Genomic DNA, 20065 nt, shown 5'->3' with positions numbered 1-20065 from the left:
AGGATATTCTGTTGTGACTCACAGTGTTTACATTAGCTGAGTTTCAGACCCAGAATGTCAGTCTTTCTGCTGGCTATCTGAACTAAGCATCAAACATGTGCTGAGTGTTCATTGCATGGCTATATTGCAGCAGGGCAAAAAAGTAACACAGAGGTTGATAGGAAGTGTTTCATAGCTCACTCTCCACTGGGTCTCTGAAACTCTAAATTGTAGGATATTTCCCAGGTTTCTCCTCTGGAGCAGCTGGTAGGTTTGAAGCAGCAGAGTGTCAGCCTGTGGGTTAACAGACTAAGTCACCTGTTCCCTGTTGTTGTGTTCTGTTGAGTTGGAACTGACCATCACTGATGCTCTCATGGGCTTTCTGAGACAGTAAATCACAAGAGAAGAGAATGTTTATCCTTCCTTCTCTGGCAAAGCAGCTGGTGGATTTGAACCGTATGCAGAGGTAACTCGTGGTTGCTGTGATGCTAAACTCTGTGACACTGATGTGTCAAATGTGATAATGGTTACCCATGGTGGACAGTGTTTGGTGGAGCTCCCAGATTAAAACAAACTTGGAAGCAGGAGTGGCATCCACTTTCAGAATAGCTTGCCTCTGGAAACTGAATTTAGAGAAACGATGAAAGTTATACAAGTGTTCAGGATTTTTGTTCATAGGGTCACTATGAATCATTTATAACTTAATGGCACTTAACAACAGCCTTTGGGATTGGATTGTAACCTTTTACTACTAGGCCACCAGAACTCCCTACAGCTTCCTAGTAAAAACAAAGGATGAGTGAGGAAAAAATCACCTTAAGGAAAGAAATTATTTTTTATCACCTTTTATGAAGTGAGGGGTTCTTATAAACCTGCCCAGTTCAGTGAGACCTGGATTTTCACTCAGCCCTTGACTTAAGGTGCCGTGAATCCTCAATAGCCTTTCTGGTTCAAAATTATTTCTCAAGCCTTACCTGTGAGTCAAAAGTCTATCTCCAGAGGTGGAAAGCAGGATTTGGATCAGACTTTTCTGTTGCTGACACAAAGCAGAGAGCAGAAAGCACAGCTGTGCAGCTCTGGGACCTGAATCATCCTTTTTGGGCCAAGCGAGACAGGCACAAAGAGTTACACAGAGCTGGGCCGGTTTGTTGAATGCCACTTAAATTACCTTTCATCACTCTGTCAGGAATTAGGGCAATGCAGGGGTATCTTGAAGTCCTGTTCAGAGAAGCAAGCTGTTCTGGGTAAACTGACTTCAAAAGTTATTCTGCAGTGAGAACATACCACGGGAGGGAGCTGGGCAATGCATTGAACCAGCTGGGCTCAGCACAGCTTATGTAAGAGTGGCCCAGTCTCTGGGATAGGCGACAAGCTGGGGCAGAATGAGACCAACTGACTGGTGCAGCAGGCATCAGGAAGACCCAGCAACAGAGTTGGGGGTCAGATGTAGGCAGGGATGCCTGGGGGGCTCTGTGGGTCTCTTGGAGAGAGCTTGGAAAGGGATTAGTTTTTTTCACTTTATTTCCCATTAGGGTAAAGTTGGGGCGGGTGGAGTTTTTGCCAAGGACACATGCCTCTCTGGCTGGATCAGAATTGCAAGACTAGAGAGAGGTCTGGATTATGGAAACACACGTACCAACTGGGTGGAGGGCCTGTCCTACCCCGGTCCTACCTCGAGGGTGTCACTACCCTGATTCAGTAAGTGACAGTGTTATCGCTGAGTCAGGGAGCATTAAGGCCAGTGGAGAGGGAGAAGATCTTTTACTAGATGGCCTGTCAGGGGATGGTGAGGTGGCCCAGGATCAGGCGGGCTTGTTTTCTGTGGTTTGTGGGGTTTCTATGTATTGGAGTCAATTCGATGGCACTTAAAAGTGCAATGTGTGGGCCTGAGGAAATGCTAATTACGGCAATAATCCCCATGATTCATGCATCAAATGCAGAAATCTTTTATCATTAAGTCTCATCGTTGTAGTTCACACGATTTTAAGGTCATTACATTCCAGGAGGTGCGTTGTGGTGGCATCTTTGCACCTCTCCATAACCAGCGAACAGGTTGTGGCATGGACAGGAGGACGAGTTCCATCCGAGGTGATCAGGTGATCGTGCAGGTCTTGAAGGGTCACAGCAGGGCTGGACCCCCAAGTCCTCCGATGGCTGGATGGGCATTCTCCCAGGTCCGGGATGGGGGTGCCCTCTGCTGCTGTGCGGATGGGCAGGCTCAGGGACCCCGGGGAGGAAAGGCCTCGGAGGCGGGGCCCTTATATAACCCGGGTGATGTAACCGTGGCGACGGATCCCGAGGGTCAAGGGCGGGGTGACGGAGCTCAAAGCCGCGAGACTCGGGGTTCGGCGCACCCCAACATGTCCCTCTACCGCAACGTCGTGTGGTTCGCCAAGGGGCTGCGTGAATACACCAAGTAAGAGCAAGCGCGCTGCAGGCTGGAGGGGGGGTGCGAGCAGCCGAGCTGTCACGTGGCCCGAGAGCAGGCAGGCCTGGCGGGGACGCGCCCGCCGATCGTCCATGCGCGGAGCTGCCTTGGCGCGGGTTCAACGGCCCGGCCCGGCTCTCCGCGCTCCCGGTGGGGCGTAGGGGAGGGGCGCGCCCCTGCGGGTGGGCGGGGCTTCACGACAGGCTCCGCCCCATGACGTCACGGGCGCCCCACTGCATGGGCTGGGAGAGGCCCGATTACCCTGTAAGGGCTGTACTTCCTTGATGCTATTGTCGAGTGTGACGCATAGCGACCCCAAGAACAACAGATCAAAACCTCGACAGGTCCTGTGCCATCCACACAGTCCAGCCCATTGCTGCAGTCACAGTGTCAGTCCACCCACTTGAGGGTTCTCCACCTTGCCAAGCCTGATGTCCCTTCTCCAAGGACCAGCCTTTCCTACCAGCATGCCCAGAGAAGTGTGTTTATTTCTCTCTGATGACGTGCTGCACTTGGGCGAGCCGCACACGCTGTTACTGCCCTCAGGGGGCTGCACACCCTGTGGGCACTGGACCACTAGCCTGTGGCCTGCCCTTGGTGACTGGCCTGCTCTTGGTGTGGTTTTCAGGAGGCCAGGTGGCCTGCCAGTTGCCTTCTAATTGATTAGAAGTGCTTAGGTGCTGACTTTTTACCTTATCTGCACATCAAAATCACAGAGGAGCTTTAGAAAATACCAGTGATCTGGTCCCATCCCTGCAGATTCAGTCTGTCCACAGTGGCCCGAGACTGGCATTTTCTTTTACATCCTTGGGCCCAGGTCATGGGTGTGCCCCCCAGCCATCTTGAAGACTTCCCCCTGCTTTGTTTTGAAATGCTCAGGTGCTAATGAAGGCTTCAGCCCTCGTATTGAACCAGAATTATATTTCCTATTTGCATATCCAACCGGATGGCCCAGTAAATTAGAGATCCACCCATGTCCCTTGGGAGAAAGGCCTGGGGATCTGTTTCCCAACATGGAACAGTTTTGGCTTGCCCTGGTTGAAATTGACTTGTTGGCAAGTGTATTTCAGCAGTCCGGGAAAATTTTCACAGTACAGACACAGGCAGAATTCCTCGAGGGGAGACAGCGAGGGCTCCCTCTTCTGTTCACCCCACATCTTAGAAAAACCGCAACCTCCTTAGAGCCCTGTGCTACTGACAGCGGCGGAGGTTCCCCGCTGAATTTGTTGTTAAATGCTGTCCAGTCTGAACGGACTAATAACTGACCCTCCAGCAAGTTGTCAGAGGTTGTAAAGAAGGAGAATGCCCATCCTAGGAGCGGCTGTTGGACTTGAACCTCGGGCCTTTGGGTTGGCAGTGCCACTCCTTACTATTAGGCGAATAATATGGCAACTTTGATGGTATCTGTTCCTCTGCACAGAACTTGGCAGATGAAGAGCTTGTGCTGCCTTCCAACCCTGGGGAGACCTGGCTGGTACAACATCCCTTCAGACTCTTTCATTCTGATTTCTCCACCTTGAGGGAAGGTAGAAGTCGAGCCACAGAGCCTGAGACCCCACCACAGTGGAGGGCAAAGCACAGGCTGATCTCCTTGCTGGGGTGTGTTTTGTGAATCTGGGAAAGAGAAAAGGCATTATTTTGATTTGAATGTGAGAGCTTGTATTTTGGGTTTACAGGGTTTTTTTCCTCGTGCACTAGGATCTGGAAAGCTTTCCTGCATGGGCCATGCAGTATCTAGTGTCTGTTTCCTAAACTTGTTCTAGTATGGGAATCACCTGAGGCAATTTAAAAAAAAAAAAAAGATTTTTAAACCGGCTGAAGCAGATGTGGGTGTGGTCTAAGCAAATTTAGTATTTGGATAAGGCCAAGGAAAACAGATCTCTTGGGAGCCTGTCTGCTCTGATTGATATTAGGTCTCTGGGAAACTACTATAAAAAGGTTCTGCAGACTTGAGAAACATTCTGTAAACAAGGCTGATTGATTAATATACCAGTGGAGAAACTCTTTTAGGACATAAAGAAAGGGTCTTTGGAGGCAGTGAGGGAAATGGTAATAAGTTCTGAATAATGAGTTAAGTGAGAAGTCTTTAATTTAGTGACTATGGAATGGCCATCAAGTTGGGGAAAGGTGAGAGAGGAAGATCCAGTGACTGTGGCAATGGCCTCAAGCATGACAGGATAGCGCAAGGGGTTGGTTGTTCGTGGGCTGACTATGAGTTGTACTTTACTGGACCTTACAACACCAGTGAGGTGGCTAGTGGGTAAAGTGTTGGCCTGTCAACCCAGAGGCAAGTGAATCTAATCCACCAGCTTCTGAAAACCAGCTTGAAGGATCAGCTGTGAGTTGGTTCCAACTCGATAGCACATGACAACAAAATCATAGGGCATTAGTTTCTTTATCATTGGCTGGCTCTGGCAGGAGGACTTTTAACTTTTAAAACTGCCATAAATCAGACTTTTACATCCAAGTTCATACATTTCAAGTTTGTGGGCTTCTTATCTCTTGAGAGAGGTCTGACCTTACCCAGGACCCCAAGTCTGGCTTCACCTAGGACATTTGATATAAATATTGTGCAGCTCTGGAAAACATCTCTGGGAAACTGTCAGAGGTTATGGTGAGATTAGCTACCATGGTTTATGGTTTGAGTTTGAAGGCTAAGCAGTTCTCCTAGCTTGTCTCACAGCATGAGATGGAGTTGGAGAGCATTTGTGAACCCCACTGACTGGGTCCCCCCAAAGTACCTGGCTCAGCAGGTGAGCTTGCCTTTCTGGCGGTGCTCTTCCTCCTCCAGGTGGTGATGCTGATGCTGCTTGCCTGGGATTCTGCCTTTGAGAAGCTGTAGGAGAGACGGAGCCTTGAGTGGCACAGATGGTCTGGCAGTTTGAACCGACCCAGCTGTGCTGAGGAAAAAAGATGTGGAAATTTTCTTCCAAATATGCCACTGTGCCTATTCCAACTCATGGGGACCCCATAATTATAGCCAGGATTTTTCCATGGGGAAATGAAGCAGCTCTCCAGGGAGTATACAAGCCATAGCCATGAGTCAGGACCGTAAAACTGATATAGTAGAAGGTGACAGGATGATGCAGCCTCCTCCGTCTTTATCACCTGCCATCCTTGGCCTTGGACAGGTCAATTAGCTCTCACTGCTTCAATTTAACATTTGAAAATGGAGGGACTGAGCCCCAAAAGAGTGCTGGTGGCTTAGTGGGTAGGGATTTCTGCTGTTAACCAAGGAGAGATGGTTCAAATCCAGCAGTTGCTTCTCAGGAGAAAGGTAGGCTATCTTCTCCTGTGCAGTTTACAGCCTTTGAAAACCCACTGGAGAGGGTCAGCTATGAGTGGGTTCCAACTCGATGACAAATAAATAAATGGAGCTGAGGGCTACCAAGAGGTTATAAAGATAGAATGCTGGCGGGGGGGTGGGGGGGACTGGAATGGGAAACATAAAAGCATAAAAGCCAAGTCTTATTATTAACAGTACAATCCTGTGTGGGAGTCATAGAGCCAAGGTAGAGGACAAAGGGACACTGTGACACAGTGCAACCCTGGACAGACACGCCTCTGCCCAGCACTGCCCACTTGGCAGTGCCCCAGCCTGGGGCTTGGGGAAGGTTTAATCCACAACAGTTGCCCTCAGCAAACCTCAGTCTCTAATGCAGACAACATAACTCCTGTCTGCAGATTGCAGAGAGAAGTCTCTCCGTTTCGTGCCTCTGAGGGGCCAGTTTCCAGAATGTTCTCTATGAATTGCTTGCTCTTTTCCTGGTTGTGTTACGGTTTAGGAAGCTCGTTTGTTCCACATCATTGACTTCTCCCTGCCTAGGTCCTCACCCATCAACTCTAGGCCCCGAGTCTTTCTGAGACAAACCTCATTTCTGCAAGAGAACCCTTTCCCTGCAAACGTTGGCCCCCACTTGTATGGAGAAACTCTCATCTTTAGTTTCAGGTTCGAAAGCTCTCCAGCCTGCCCAGATGTGTGGTATCTCCTGGACGGAGGGGGGTGGAGGGACGGTCAGAGGAGAAACTCGCTTTTGAACTTGGCTGGTATTATTGCTCTGCTTGTTAATGACAACATAACAGCCACTGCTTATTGAACTCTTGATGTTCCTTGTGCTGTGCTAAATGCCTACCTCGTTATCCATTTAGGCTGCACAAGAGGAAGCTTATCTCCTTTCTGCGTGGCAGAAAGTTGGATACAACCATTCAGAAAGGTCAAGCTGTTATTACGTGAAGCCACACACCAGTTTAGAGGCAGAGCTGTGATTTGAACTCAGATGTTGGATTCAAAGTCTTTTGTTTTGGTAATCCTTTTTTTAATTGCAAGCAAACTTTCAAGAAGACCTGGGGCGGGGGTAGTTAGGCTCAGGCCACTAGAACAAAAGTAGTAGGAAGGGCGTTCTCGGAGCACAGATGAGGGAGGGGAAAAGGCCTTGTTCTCTCAAGAACGCCTGAGAGGCTCCGAGCCTGGTGGTAGGGCCTCAGTGGAAATGACTTCCAAACCAAACCCCACTCGTAAACATTCCTGAGCTCGTCAGCCGTCCTGGGAGAACCGTTGGCAGCTGAACTGCACCAGGGTGTGGGGCTGAGACAACTGTTGGCCGGCTCTGTGTAAACAAGGCGTGAGGGAGAGCTCTGGGCCTCTTGGAGAAACTTCCCCGAAAGAGCTGTGATTTTCACAGCAAAGAGAATCCATTTCACTCTCTGGGTGAGAGAGGCAGGCTGTGAGGCCCTCCTCTGCTTGTGTGGGGAGAGGTCCCCCACATGCTGCCTCTACTTAACTTCTCTTCCCAGTTAGTTTCTTAACCAAGAAATTAACAGCAGAGGGGCGAGTCCCCGCATGGGGCAGATGGCTAATGAGTGTGCCCGCTAGCTGAGAGGTTGATGGTTCGGGGCCATGCAGAGGCACCTCGGAAGGAAGGCCTGGTGATCTACTTCTGAAACATCAGCCATTGAAAACCATGTGGGGCACAGTTCTACAGTTCTACTCTGACACACATTCGGTCACTATGTTGTTGTTGCTGTTGTTATGTGCCATCGAGTCGCTTGCAACTCATAGCGACCCTATGTACAAGAGCCCTAAACGCTGTTCTATCATAACCATCTCAAATGTACTCATTCCCACTGATCCAGTCACAGAATCGATCCACCTCATCGAAGGTTTTCCTCTCCTTTGCCGCCCCTTCACTCTGCCAAACATGATGTCCCTCTCCAAGGACCAGTCCCTCTTTGTAACATGCCCAAAATATGTCAGACAAAGCTTCCGAATCCTTGACTCCAAGGAGCATTCCGACTTCACCTTCTCCAGGATAAACCAGTTTGTTCTCCTAGCAGTCCATGGTATATTCAACACTCTTCTCCAGCACCACAACTCAAAGGCATCAATTTTCTTTCTATCAACTCTATTCACTATCCAACTCTCTGATGCATAGCACATAATTGCGAAGACTATAGCCCAAATCAGGTGCACCTTAGTCTCCAGCCTGACGTTGTTGCTCTTCAGTACTCTTGAGAGGTCCCTCACAACTGACTTTCCCAGTGCAATTCGTCTCTTGATTTCCTGGCTGCTGTTACCAAAAGTGTTGATTGTGGAGCCAAACAAACTAAAACTGTTAACTATCTCAATCTCTTCACCATCCATACTGATGCTGTCAATTGGCCCAGTGGTGAGAATCTTTGTTTTCTTGATGTTGTGCTTCAATCCATATAGGAGGCTGCAGTCCTTGACCTTCTGCAGCAAGCGCTTCAGGTCCTCCTCAGTTTCAGCAAGCAGGGTTGTGTCATCTGCATAACACAGGTGGTTGGTGCCTCTTCCACCAATCCTGATGCCACATTCCTCTTCGTACAGCCCAGCCTCTTGGATGATCTGTTCTGCATACAGATTGAAAAGGTATAGAGGCAGAATACATCCCTGATGGACCCCCTTTTTGATTTTGAACCATGTAGTGTCTCCTTGTGGAAGGAGGAGTGGCGTCCACTTCCATAATAGCTTGCCTCTGGAAACCCTATGAACTTGGAGAGAGGATGAAAGGCATCCAAGCGTAGAGGACTCTCCTTCATAGGGTCGCTATGAGTCTCCTGCGACTCGACGGTGCTTAGCAACAACAACAACAACAGTGTCTCCTTGCTCTATTCTGATGACTACTGCCTCTTGGTCCAAGTATAGGTTTTGCATTAGCAAAATCAAATGTTCTGGGATTCCCTTTCTTCTCAGAGTCAGCCACAGCTTGTTGTGATCCACACAGTCAAAAGCCTTTGCATAGTCAATGAAGCACAGATAGACATTCTTCTGGTATTCTTTGCTTTCTGCCAAGATCCATCTAACATTAGCTATAATATCGCTAGTACCACGACCTCTTCTAAATCCAGCCTGTACATCTGGCAGTTCTCTGTTGACGTATAAAGGGTCTCGGAGGTACACGCGATATATCACAAGGAAGCTATCTCCTTATCTTACAGTTAAGGAGCTCAGGACTGCAACCCTGAAGTATGATTGATGTCTTTGTGAAAACAAGAAAGAGTGTCGCCTCCTCTTTGAGCTGTCAGGGAGTTCTGTGCCTCTAAAAGCCGTATTGCTCTGATCGGAATGCTTCTCTAGGATTGTGGTGCCTACCTCCTACCCCGAGGGGTGTAGAGCTTAAGTCACTCCGCCTTCTCCTCCAGTCCCAATTTATCATCCCAGCTGCCTGTGGTTCTCTCACTGGAAGGGACATAGGTGCAGCCAGGATGCAGTGCGGTTCTTGGGGAGAATTCTCCTGGAATTGATTTCCTGGCTACAGTCGCTCCCGGGGAGCTCGCCATGGTGTTGGAACCAACTCCCAGCTGACTCTCCAGTGGATTTTGGAGACTTTAAACTGCGTAGGGGCAGATTGCTCATCTTTCTCCCTTGGAAATGCTGGTGGATTTGAACCACAGGGGTCTTGGCCAGGGGATTAGCAAAGCAACTCCCTGGGAACTGTGTCACCAGAGCTCCTACCTCTGATGTAGCCGTCATCTCTCAGTGGCAGCTCTTGTGTTGCTCTGATGCTGAACAGGTTTTAGCAAAGTGTCCAGACTAAAGTTTTCTAGGAAAAAGGACCTGGGATCTACTTTCAAAATGCCTTGTGGGTAGCAATGGTGCCATCCACAACCACAGCCCTTCATGAAGATGACACAGGACAAGCAGTGTTTGGTTCCTGCTCATGGGGTCACCACGAGGTGGAGGACGACTTCATACCACTAACAGCAATAAAACGCTTTAATCCTGCCCTCCCTCTGTCTCCCCAGAGGTGGGGTGGGAAACAGCCCATCTATCAAAGACTATTTCCCCCTCTTTCTTGTTTTTTTCCTTTTCTTGTTATTTCAAAGGATGTTTGTGTGTGTTTGGTGCTTTCTGAGTGGGAGTCCAGGACACTAAGTGGTTAATATGCTTGATTGCTAACCAAATGCTGGGCGGTTAAGTGTCCACTCAAAGGGCCTCAGAAGAAGGGCCTGGCCATCTGCTACTGGACAATGAGCCTTTGAAAACCCCATGAAGCCCAGTTCTACTCAGACACAGGGGTTGCCAGAAGGTGGAATGCACTTGATAGCAACTAACAACCACACACACAAGACAGCATGGAGGCAGTCAGAGAAAGGGAATTTGGATGGCACAGTATTGGAATCTCCAGGTATTTTCAGGAGTTCAGGGGGATACTGGTCTGGATATGTAGGCCCTCAGGTGTTGGTGAGCCCAGGGAAGAAGAGATAGAGAATGGCAGAGGAAGGGTGAGCTGCAGGACAGAACTCAGAACTCAAACTCATTGCCATCGAGTCAGAACCGACTCATAGCTGACCCTCCAGCAGATTTTCAGAGGCTATAAATTGCACAGGAGGAGATTGCCCATTTTTCTCCCATGAAGCTGCTGGTGGATTCGAACCACCAATGGACTGGACTTTTCCCTCAAAGAAGTGAGTGTTCCTGGTCATTGTGCCTTTTGTTCCTGTGTCTCTATTTCAGGAGTGGCTATGAATCTGCGTCACAGGACTTCATCGCCGATGACTTGGAGGTCCAAGTTCCTGGAAGAGCCTTCCTGATCACTGGAGGGAACAGCGGCATTGGGAAAGCAACTGCCCTTGAAATTGCCAAGAGAGGTGAGCACCTTGCTAACCCGGCATCCTCTGAGCCTGCAGCCAGCCTGCCCAGTGCATGTGGAAGGAGCACCCTTTGTTCTTGGCAGGTCAAGAAGAGCCTGACTAGTGCAACCAGGAGTGCTAGGCAGTTGCCCCTCGGTGATCGCACAGCTGCCAGATTTTCTTCTGAGCTGAGTATGAAGCTTCCATTTAGAAGTGGACAGAGTGGCAACTAGGGAAGCCTTTCCTAGACATTTAATATCCTGACATTCTACTAACTGGAAGGTCGGTGATTCCAACCCAGCCAGGGTCTCCACAGGAAAAAGGCAAGGAGATATAATGTCACAAATATTATAGCCAAGGAAATCCACATGGGGCCCCTGTCAATCAGAATTGGCTTGATGGTAATAGTATTTTGCATCCTCCATCCTCCTCCTTGCTCGCTGGTGGCCTAGTGGTAAGAAACTGCACTGTAGTCCCAAAGGCACTCAGTTCAAATCCACTAGCTGCTCCATGGGAGAAGAATGGACAGTATCCTCTCATGCAATTTACTGTCTTTGAAAATCTGTTGGAGAGTCAGGTATTGGCTGGTTCTGATTCAACAGTATACAATAACAACCAGCACCTTGGTTCATATCCCAGGTCTTTTCAATGAGAATCTTAGTTGGAGGTGAAGGGGGTCTACAAGAATTTGAATCCATATTCAAATTTTATTGAAGAACCAGTGCCCACTATGGTGGTGGAGTCATTGGGAAAAGGACAGTGATTCTGGCTGCACATATGTGTAATCATGGTCACTGAACTGTACATTTTGAAATAGCTGGATTGGCATGAGAGGACACACTAGTGACCCACAGAATGACTGTAAAGATTTCAAGAGTGCGGGTTGAAAGGTGGAGGTGACCATCTTTACTCAGTCTTGCTGTTCAGATTCAGGGCGAGAGCAGTGTGCTGGCCTGGCCTCCCAGTCCTGACCTTCACTTTGCCAAGAGGCCCTCCAGGTGTCTGTCAGTTACTCACTCGACAGCACAAGCCTTCCTCTGGGTAAATGTGGGGGTTTCCTGCACCCCAGCTGACACTGTGATGGTTAGAACAGCTAGCCGGGCCTCTGGGTTCCAGCGTAGGTGGAGGGAATAAATGAAGGATTTATCACTTTTCAAGATAACTAGACTGATTGGGCATTGGATTTGGGTGTGTGTGTTTTTGTTTAGTTATTTATTTCAATTCATAGCGAGTTGGGTTGCACCGGCTTATCCAGAGGTTCCTCCCCGGTGGTTCAAATCCACCTGCATCTCAGCAGGAGAAAGTTGGGGAGTCTCTTCCTGTGCAATTTACAGCTTCTGAAAACCCACTGGAGGGTCACCTATGAGTCGGTTCTAACTCAGCCACAATGAGTGAAAACCATGTTAGGGCTTTTCCAAGAGCATAAAGTGCCTTTTGTAGCTTTAGTTATCTCTCAAGTCAAGGAGGAATTAACTGCATTTTAACATTTGGGAGAAGCAGTGTAATGGGTGCACTTACCCTGCAGCCTTTGGTAGAATCGACCTCCTTATTGAACCAAGTGAGGGATTTTGGGTGAGCTCAGACTGAAGAGAGCCTGGCGTCCACTGCAGCAGGGTGACTGTCACTCTGGACTCTGGGTCTCAGTAAATAAGCATTGAATCGCTGCTGCTCCGTCCTGGACACTTCACTCCATCTCTGTTCCCATCATCTGTGTTTTCACAAACCCCTCAAGGGAGTGTTTCTTGAAGTCAGGGCTGAGCCCCCTTTCCCACCTTCTACCCTTCCCTCCACAGGCACTGAGGATGCCGGAGACCCTCAGACCTACCCCTCTCCCCAGGCTGAGACCCCGCTTCCAGCTGGGCGCGCTTCCAAGCGCTTATGAGAGCAACTAGATTTTCTCCAATTGTCCTCCTGTCAGGTGCTCTTTCGAGAAGCCCATATGTCTTCATTTTTTTTTTTTCCTTCTTACCAAATGGGAAAACCTGTTGTCTGAGGCCAACGCTAACTCCTGGGCGGTTTCGTGTTTTTCCACCAGGTGGCACAGTTCACCTGGTTTGCAGAAATCAAGAGCGCGCAGAAGGTGCCAAAGGTGAGATCTTCAGGGAGAGCGGGAACCAGGTGAGCGCGCGCCACCCCTCCTATGGGGATTGGGGTGGGATGGGCTGTAGGGTGTTCTCGCTCTGGGGTCGGGTGGGCCTTGTTCCGCCCACGCTGAGTTGACATCTGCCGGTATTAGTGCTTTCGCTTCGAAGTAACCTGAGCCAGTTGGAGAGCCAGAGCCTTTGAACAGCTGGGTCTTGACCTGTGACCACGGGGCACTGAGGTTTGAACCCGCATCCCCTGGCTGCTGCGGAGTCCGCTTGGCAGGGCGAGCGTTGCCGCCAGCTCTTACAATTGAGAATCTTGTGGCGAGGTTTTTTCTGCGGGATGCAGGCAGGCCACACCACATACCCTCCGTGGGCTGGGCCAGTGCAGCATTTATCAGTAGGGAACTCGGGCTCTGGGAGGCTTAAACTGACACAGTGGCTTTTCATTTTAATAGTGATGAGAACCCTTTACTAACAAGAGCGAACAGATCTTGAACACAATTTGTGGCTTTCTTCTGAGAGGCCTATTGGTGATCTGGTTGTAATTTGTTGTAATTTGCAGGTGTGTAGGGAGCTCTGGTGGCCCAGCCTGGAGGGAGATGGCGTTGCTAATTCAAAGGCTGCACCTCTCCAGGAACTCTGTGGGACAAAGATGCCTAGTCCACTCCTGTGTAATTTACACAAACAGTGGAGGTTCCTAGCTAGGAGTCTGCTTCTACTCTGCTGCAAACAGTGCAAAACGGGAGTCTGCAGATGGTGCCCAGGTTAACGCACACGGATGGGCAGTGCAAAATGAACTGGGTACTGTTCAGTGGGCACTGTTCCTAGTCATCAAAGCTGTGTGCAGCCCCACCACCTGTCCATCAGTGGGTGCTTCCGTGGGTTATGAGAAGGAAGACATTTCAGCAGAGCTCTCAGATTAAGATGGACTAGGAACAACGGCCTGGTGAATTCTTTCTCCAAATGAGTCACTGATCACAAAGGTCCCGTTAACCACAGATCACAGGATGGCTTTTGGCTGGGCAGTCTTTTTGTTCCTTTGTCCTTGGGGTCCCTACCAGTCGGTGATGGCCATTAACAGCAACAAGAAAAGCACAGTGAAAAGGCAGGGCGCTTGTTTAAAAATTATCATGAGTTTCAGGACAGGTGAGACCAGGATATTAAACCAAGTGCTGGAGCGATGCTCTAGGCCCTGTACCCAGCACAGCTGCCGGGAGGTGGAGGGGCAGGGCCTCTGGGAGGACTTCCACTCAGCTAGGCCACTCACCTCTATGCCCACTGGGAGCGTCCTCCTTCCTCTCCTCTGAGCCTGCTCTCCAGCAGACCTCCTGCTGCAGCTCTTCCTCCTGGAGGGCAGATGAGGGACGTCAGCACCCCAGGCCTCAGGTGTGAACCTCAGCCAAAGCGACAGTGTCACAATCTAGGACGGAATATTTAGCATGTGCTTGGGAATTTTATTATTACCTTTTAAATGACCTTATCAAAAACCAAGTGGCTGTTACGCGCCTCTTCTCACAAGACATCTGCCGTCACACGCCACCAATCGCTTTACAAAGGCTTAGAGCTGGCAGCCGGTGTGAGGGTCTCTAAATCTTCCTCTAATATCACTGAGTGCCTGTGCGAGCTGCGCTCTGCAGTTCTCCAGATGAATGCTGGCTGGCTGCCTGTTGATAACTTGGAGCTGTGGGGCCAGAGGATGTTCCAGGAATTCTAATCTCAGGCCACGGCAGAGGAGGATTCCCTGGGATTCTAGCCTGCTGCGGTTTGGGCCACATGTTTTTCAAAGTGGATTTATCTAGGCAAGGAAGAAACTATGGTTCTGTGAATAATATTGAGGCATATCAATATCCAAATTCACCATCTCTGAGAGGGGGTGAACAGGGCTGAAGGACTTCCATGTTGTTGTTGTTGTTGTTGTTGTTGTGTGCCATCGAGTCAGAACTGACCCATAGCTGACCCTCCAGCAGGTTTTCACAGGCAATTAAGTGCACAGAAAGAGACTGGTGGACTCAAACTGTGTGCCTTTGGGATTGTAGTGCAGCTTCTTGCCACTAGGCCAGCAGAGCTCCGAAGGACTCCCTGGGTGGTGTAAATGGTTGGTATGTTCAGCTGCTGAAAGAGAAGTTGGTGGTATGAGACCACCCACAGGCACCTTGGGGTAAAGATCTGGCAACTGATTTGTAGAAAATCAGCCACGTTCACAGTGAAAAGAAAATATTTTGTAATAATACGGTGTTTGTTGTGCGCTGCGGAGTCGGAGCTGACTTGTCGCTGCCCTTCCAGCTGATGTTCAGAGGCACTAAATGGTATAGGAGACGCTTGGCCATCCGGCTCCTATAGAGCAACTGCTGGAGCAACAGGTCAGTTCGAACCCGCTTTTGGGGTTGCAATGCGATTCTTACCACTAGGCCACCAGAGCTTCCTTATAGTAATTCCAAGACACTGGGATTTTTATCATGTTGCTGTTGTGTTGGTGGTGCAGGAGGCATTACTGACTGAAACAGCTTGACTCTTACCTTGGATCAGGTAGGGAAATCAAACTGTACAAAGAGTAGTTTTATGTTTTTTTTATATTTATATTGATATTATTTATATTATGTATATGTATGTGTATGTGTATGTGTATATGTATATTTATTTATATATATGATTCTGGTTTCACTTAAGAATGAAATTGATGAAGAAATAAAATTCACTTTATTAGATCTGGGGAAAAGGTTAAAACCAGCTTTTCATTTTAGAGCGGTTTCTGTTGTTGTTAGGTGCTGATTCTGACGCATGGTGACCCCATTTATGCAGAGCTGAACTGTGTGGGCTCTCCAGACGGGGAACTTTCAGAGGCACATCACCAGGCCTTTCTTCCGAGGCATCTGTGGCTGGGTTTGAACTGCCATACTTTCTGCTAGCAGCAGAGCACTTACCCTGCTGTGCCACCAGGGACCACAGCCATAGTCTGCAGTTATTCAATCAAAAACTTACCTAGATCCTTTCATCACAGGAATGTTTCATCTCTAAGGTCTCCGGCTATTTGGGGGAAAATGTTTTGATAGACTTTAATTTTTTTTTGCCTAAAAGGCAAAACATGATGTTTCAAGACATCCAAGCCGAAGCTCCTGATATGGAGGCCAGTCAACAAAGAAAGCACGCAGAGTGGCTCCTCATGGCCGGCTCTGACGTATCTGTGGTTATCTGCACAGGCTTATGGATTGTAGCTCTGGGAATCTTCGTCATCGTGTGTGACGCCTCTCATTTCCTGACCTCCTGGGCTGTAATAACAGTGGTGGTTTTGAGCTTCCTTTTTGTTGAACTCAGTGGAGTGATAATCTGGTGTGGGCTGAACCAGAACTCTTGGAGAATCACACGCCAAAGAGGAGCACTAGAAAGGAGGACCGTGGGGTCAGAGATGAGTCTCGCAAAACCCAGGACAGTTCTGAGAGACTCAACTCCAACCCTTGGCAATAATTGTTTCCTGAACCTGTTATATGTGGCCTTGGCTCTTTTGTTTTAAGCATCTTGAGCATTGTTTTTAAATTCTAATAAACTCTGGTTCTTAAAAAATAAACCAACACAAAAAAAAAACCAGACCCAAACAAACACTAAAACCAAAACCTAACTTACCTAGATGTTGCAATGATGTTCTCTTATAGATGTGATTAGATTTGTCATCAACTGATTTGGAGCAAAAGGGATAATAGTTTTAGATGCACAGAAAAGCCCAGTTTTCATGTCATGCTAGGTTTGTCGACTGATGAACCATTATTGGTATACTATTAACCAAAGTCTGTGCGTTACCGAGAGTCCCACGTCTGTTAGAAAGCATGTGTCTTAAAGTTCTGCATACTTTCCCGGTGTTTTGTGGCCTTGACAGTTTTAGCGAGCACTGGCCAGGTATTTTATTTTGCAGAATGTCCCTCGATCAGAATTCGTCTCTTGTCTCAGGAGCAGACTAGGGTAGCAGATGGCTCAGGCAATCTCCTAAGCACTGCACCAACCTCTGATGTGGCTGGCAGGTGACAAGCACATTTTGAAACAGCAACAACTTTCCAGGTCAAGTGGGTTTCTAGCTTGAGATTCATGACTTAGCTTCCTGAACCGTCGGCATTGATAGGAAACCAGGCCTCACTCCCACGCAGGGGCTGGTCCTTCTGAGAGTGTGTGTTGGCATGCTGCTGCCCACTTGTCCAGAGTTGCTCTCAGACATGGTGAGTGGTTCCCGTGTCATCACCTTGTGATGCAGCAGCTCGTGGGTGGAAGGCATCCCAGTTGGGGTTTAGTCTGTTTCAGGAACCACACTTGTATCTCAGGACTGAAAGGTGTGTGCAGTGTTGGCGCCTTGGGGTACTGTGGCTGGCATGCCCTCTTCCTTGTGTAGAACAGCACATGGAAGCTCTGACACACACACACACACACACACACACACACACACACACACCTATTCTGGTTCCATCCGCCCCTGGCCTCTCCTCCTGGCTGCACCCTGGCTTCCTGATTTCTCCCAGCAGGACCTTAAGCAGCACTGCGAAAGACAGCCCTGGCTATCTGCCTTTGTGAAGGGCTGGTTCCCCTCAGAGGGAGACAGAAGTTTCCTGCATCCTTTTAGGTGTCTCTTTCCACCAAACTTGTCTAGGATAGTGACTCTCCCTCTTCTTTCTGAGACATGTCAGATGTGCAAGGAGGCTGTGGACTGATTTGCTTCACTTTAATTTTTGTGTTGTTTTTGGTTTTAAAAACCACAAACCCTGTTCTTGTAAAAGTGCTATGTAGCACTGTTGGGTGGGCGGGAGTTTCAGAGAAGGATTAGGTGTCTAGACTCAGCCTACAAGCAGTATGGGCTGAAACAGGGCGAGTCAGCGGCCGGCCTCAATGGGCTCTGGGTGCTGAGGGCCGTCACCGACCTTGGTGAACGGCGGAGTCTGTACACACACAGCACTTCCTCTCATCTTTGAAGGTAGCAAGGGTATTCGCTGTGCCAGACTGAAGCAGAGGATGGTATTCAAACTGACTGCAGCCCTGAGTCATGAAAACATGGGATTGCTGCGGTGTCCCCTTTCTCTGAGCCTGCCTCTCTCTCTCTCTGTGAGAAAATGATAGGTTGCAAGAGCAGAAGGAAGATGTCCTGACCCCAGCCATGAGTCCCGGGGTGTCATGCTCAGCATTTATGTGCTAAGGTGTGTCCTCGGTTGTTAGGTGTTGTTAAGTCAGTTGGACTCAAAGCTGCCCTGCGTGCCACAGGATGGAGTATTACCCGGTCCTGCTGCAGCCTCACGTACGTGCTGTGTTAGAGTCCAGGGCTGTGGTCAGTCCGTCTTCTCTCTCTCACGGAGCCTCTACTTTACCAAGCAGGATCTCCTTCTCCAGGTCCCTCCTGATAACACGTCCAGAGTGTATGTGGCCACGTGCCAGGGAGGATGGTAAGACATCTTTCCCTCTAAAGAGCGTTCTGGCTGCACTTGTTCCAAGATGAACTTATTCGAGATTCTTTGCTAACACTGTCATGTTAAAGACTCCTATTCTTACTTGTTTTTTCTTGTCCATTGTACAGCTTTCACGTGTTTGTGAAATGACTAAACGTACAATCCCCAAAGTTGCATCTTGGCTTTTCAACAAGTTAAAGAGCAGATTCTCCTGGTGCAAAATGAGTTGTTTTCTATCCTGCTGCTTCCATGGGTGCTGGTTATGGATTCCTTCCATCTTCGGAATTCCGACCTGAAGGTTAAGATTTTTCTTCAGTCTTTTTTCAGCTGAGAAATGCTGAGCATGTTCCCCTCCCCCCTTTTGGTTTTTTAACTCCTCATCTTTTGTCCATTTCAAGATAACACTTTACCATGCCTTCCTGAACCAGCCTTTGAATTCTGGTCAGCTTTATTTCACATCATCATTTCTTCCTTTCACTTTGGCTACTCTGTGTTCAACAGCAAGCTTGAGTCTCTTCTGACATGTATTTTCATTTTTCCTGTCTTTTTAACGTGTTGCCGCACACTTTTAAATTGACAGCCGTGCTTATTTTTTCCCATTCAATGTATTACCATCATTTGCAGCAACGTGTTAATTGACCTTTTGCTTTCTTCTTTTATGATGTTCTTGATGTCATCTCACACTCATTTTGCCTTTGTGCGTTAGTGTTTAATGTTGTTGCTGCTGAATCAGAACCAATCCACTGCTAACACAGTGGGCTTTCAGAAGCAGTACAAGCTAACATAGTGGGTTTTCAGAAGCTATAAATTGCAGGAGGAGTTTGTCCATCTTTCTTCTGTAGAACAGCCGATGGATTAGAACCATGTGCCTTTGGGATTGTAGCACAGCTGTTACCATCAGGTCACCAGAGTCCCTCAAAGGTACTCTTGTTGTTTGTTCTTATGTGTCATTGAGTCACCTGAGACTCATTGTGACCCTATGTACAACAGTTCTGAAGCCTGACCTATCCTGAGCCAGTCTCACTGGCTTGGACACACCTAACCCCATTACCCCAGTTACTGGGTCAATTCATCTCATTTGCGGTCTTCCTCTCCTCCGCTGTTCCTCCACCCTTCAAAGCATGTTCCTCTTCAAGGACTGGTCCCTCCTGGCCACATTCCCAAAGTATGTGAGATGGAGCTTCAAAATCCTATCTTCCACAGAGAAACTTAGTTTCACCCTCTCCAAGACATACTTGTTTATTCTCTTGGCAGTCCATGATATGTTTAGTACTCTTCTCCAGCACCATAACTCGAAGACATAGATTCTTCTTCTGTCATCCTTAGACATGGTCCAGCTCTCTGATATGTAGCAAGTAATTGCAAAGACCATGGCCTGGATCAGGCTAATCTCTAGACTGACATTGTTGCTTCTCAGTACTCTGGAGAGGTCCCTGACAACAGAATTTCCCAGTGAAATTCGTCCTTTGATTTCCTGACTTGGAAATAACAACATTTCCAAAAATGTTGTTTGTGGAGCTGAGCAAGCTGAAATTGTTAGCAATCTTAATCTCTTTTCTGTTGATCATGGTGCTACCAGTTGGCTCTGTAATGAGAACGTTTTTCCTTCTTGACGTTGAGCTTCAGTCTACATTGAAGGCTGCAGTCCTTGACCTTCTGCAGCAAGTGCTTCAGGTCTTCCTCAATTTCAGCAAACAAGGTCTGTCATCTGTGTAACACAGGTTGTTGATGAGTTTTCCTTCAATTCTGATGCCGCATTCCTCCTCATAACACCCAGCCTCCCAAGTGAACTGTTCATTACATAGATTGAAAAGCTATGGAGTTTTTCCAGCTTCAACTTAAACTTGCATAGGAACAACTGACAGTCTGTTTCACAGTTAGCTCTTAGTCTTGTTCTGAGTTATGATACTGAACTTTTTATGATTCCTGTGTATCTCAACTGGCAATATATAGATGTACACTTGCTGTTAATGTTGTTTAAAAAAGGTATTTCCTATGGGAAGGCCATTGGTTTTACAAATTCTATCCTGGTGTTGGAGAAGAGTACTGAATATACCATGGAT

The 20065-nt window shown here is 48.2% G+C and overlaps 1 protein-coding gene across 1 annotated transcript in view; it reads left to right on the top strand.

Annotated features, from left to right (window-relative positions):
- The first annotated feature begins 2339 nt into the window (after nucleotides 1-2339).
- DHRS12 (dehydrogenase/reductase (SDR family) member 12) overlaps nucleotides 2340-20065 on the top strand; it is a 52735-nt gene continuing 35009 nt past the window's right edge. Inside the window, exons 1-3 of the mRNA XM_006879518.1 lie at nucleotides 2340-2395; nucleotides 10386-10519; nucleotides 12537-12619. Coding sequence (XP_006879580.1) covers nucleotides 2340-2395; nucleotides 10386-10519; nucleotides 12537-12619 — 273 coding nt within the window. The remainder of the gene's footprint in view (nucleotides 2396-10385; nucleotides 10520-12536; nucleotides 12620-20065) is intronic.

Source organism: Elephantulus edwardii, unplaced genomic scaffold (assembly GCF_000299155.1).
Source record: "Elephantulus edwardii isolate Elephantulus edwardi_28Jun2011 unplaced genomic scaffold, EleEdw1.0 scaffold00004, whole genome shotgun sequence".
Lineage (NCBI taxonomy): Eukaryota > Metazoa > Chordata > Mammalia > Macroscelidea > Macroscelididae > Elephantulus > Elephantulus edwardii.
This window is presented reverse-complemented; position numbering and strand designations above follow the sequence as displayed.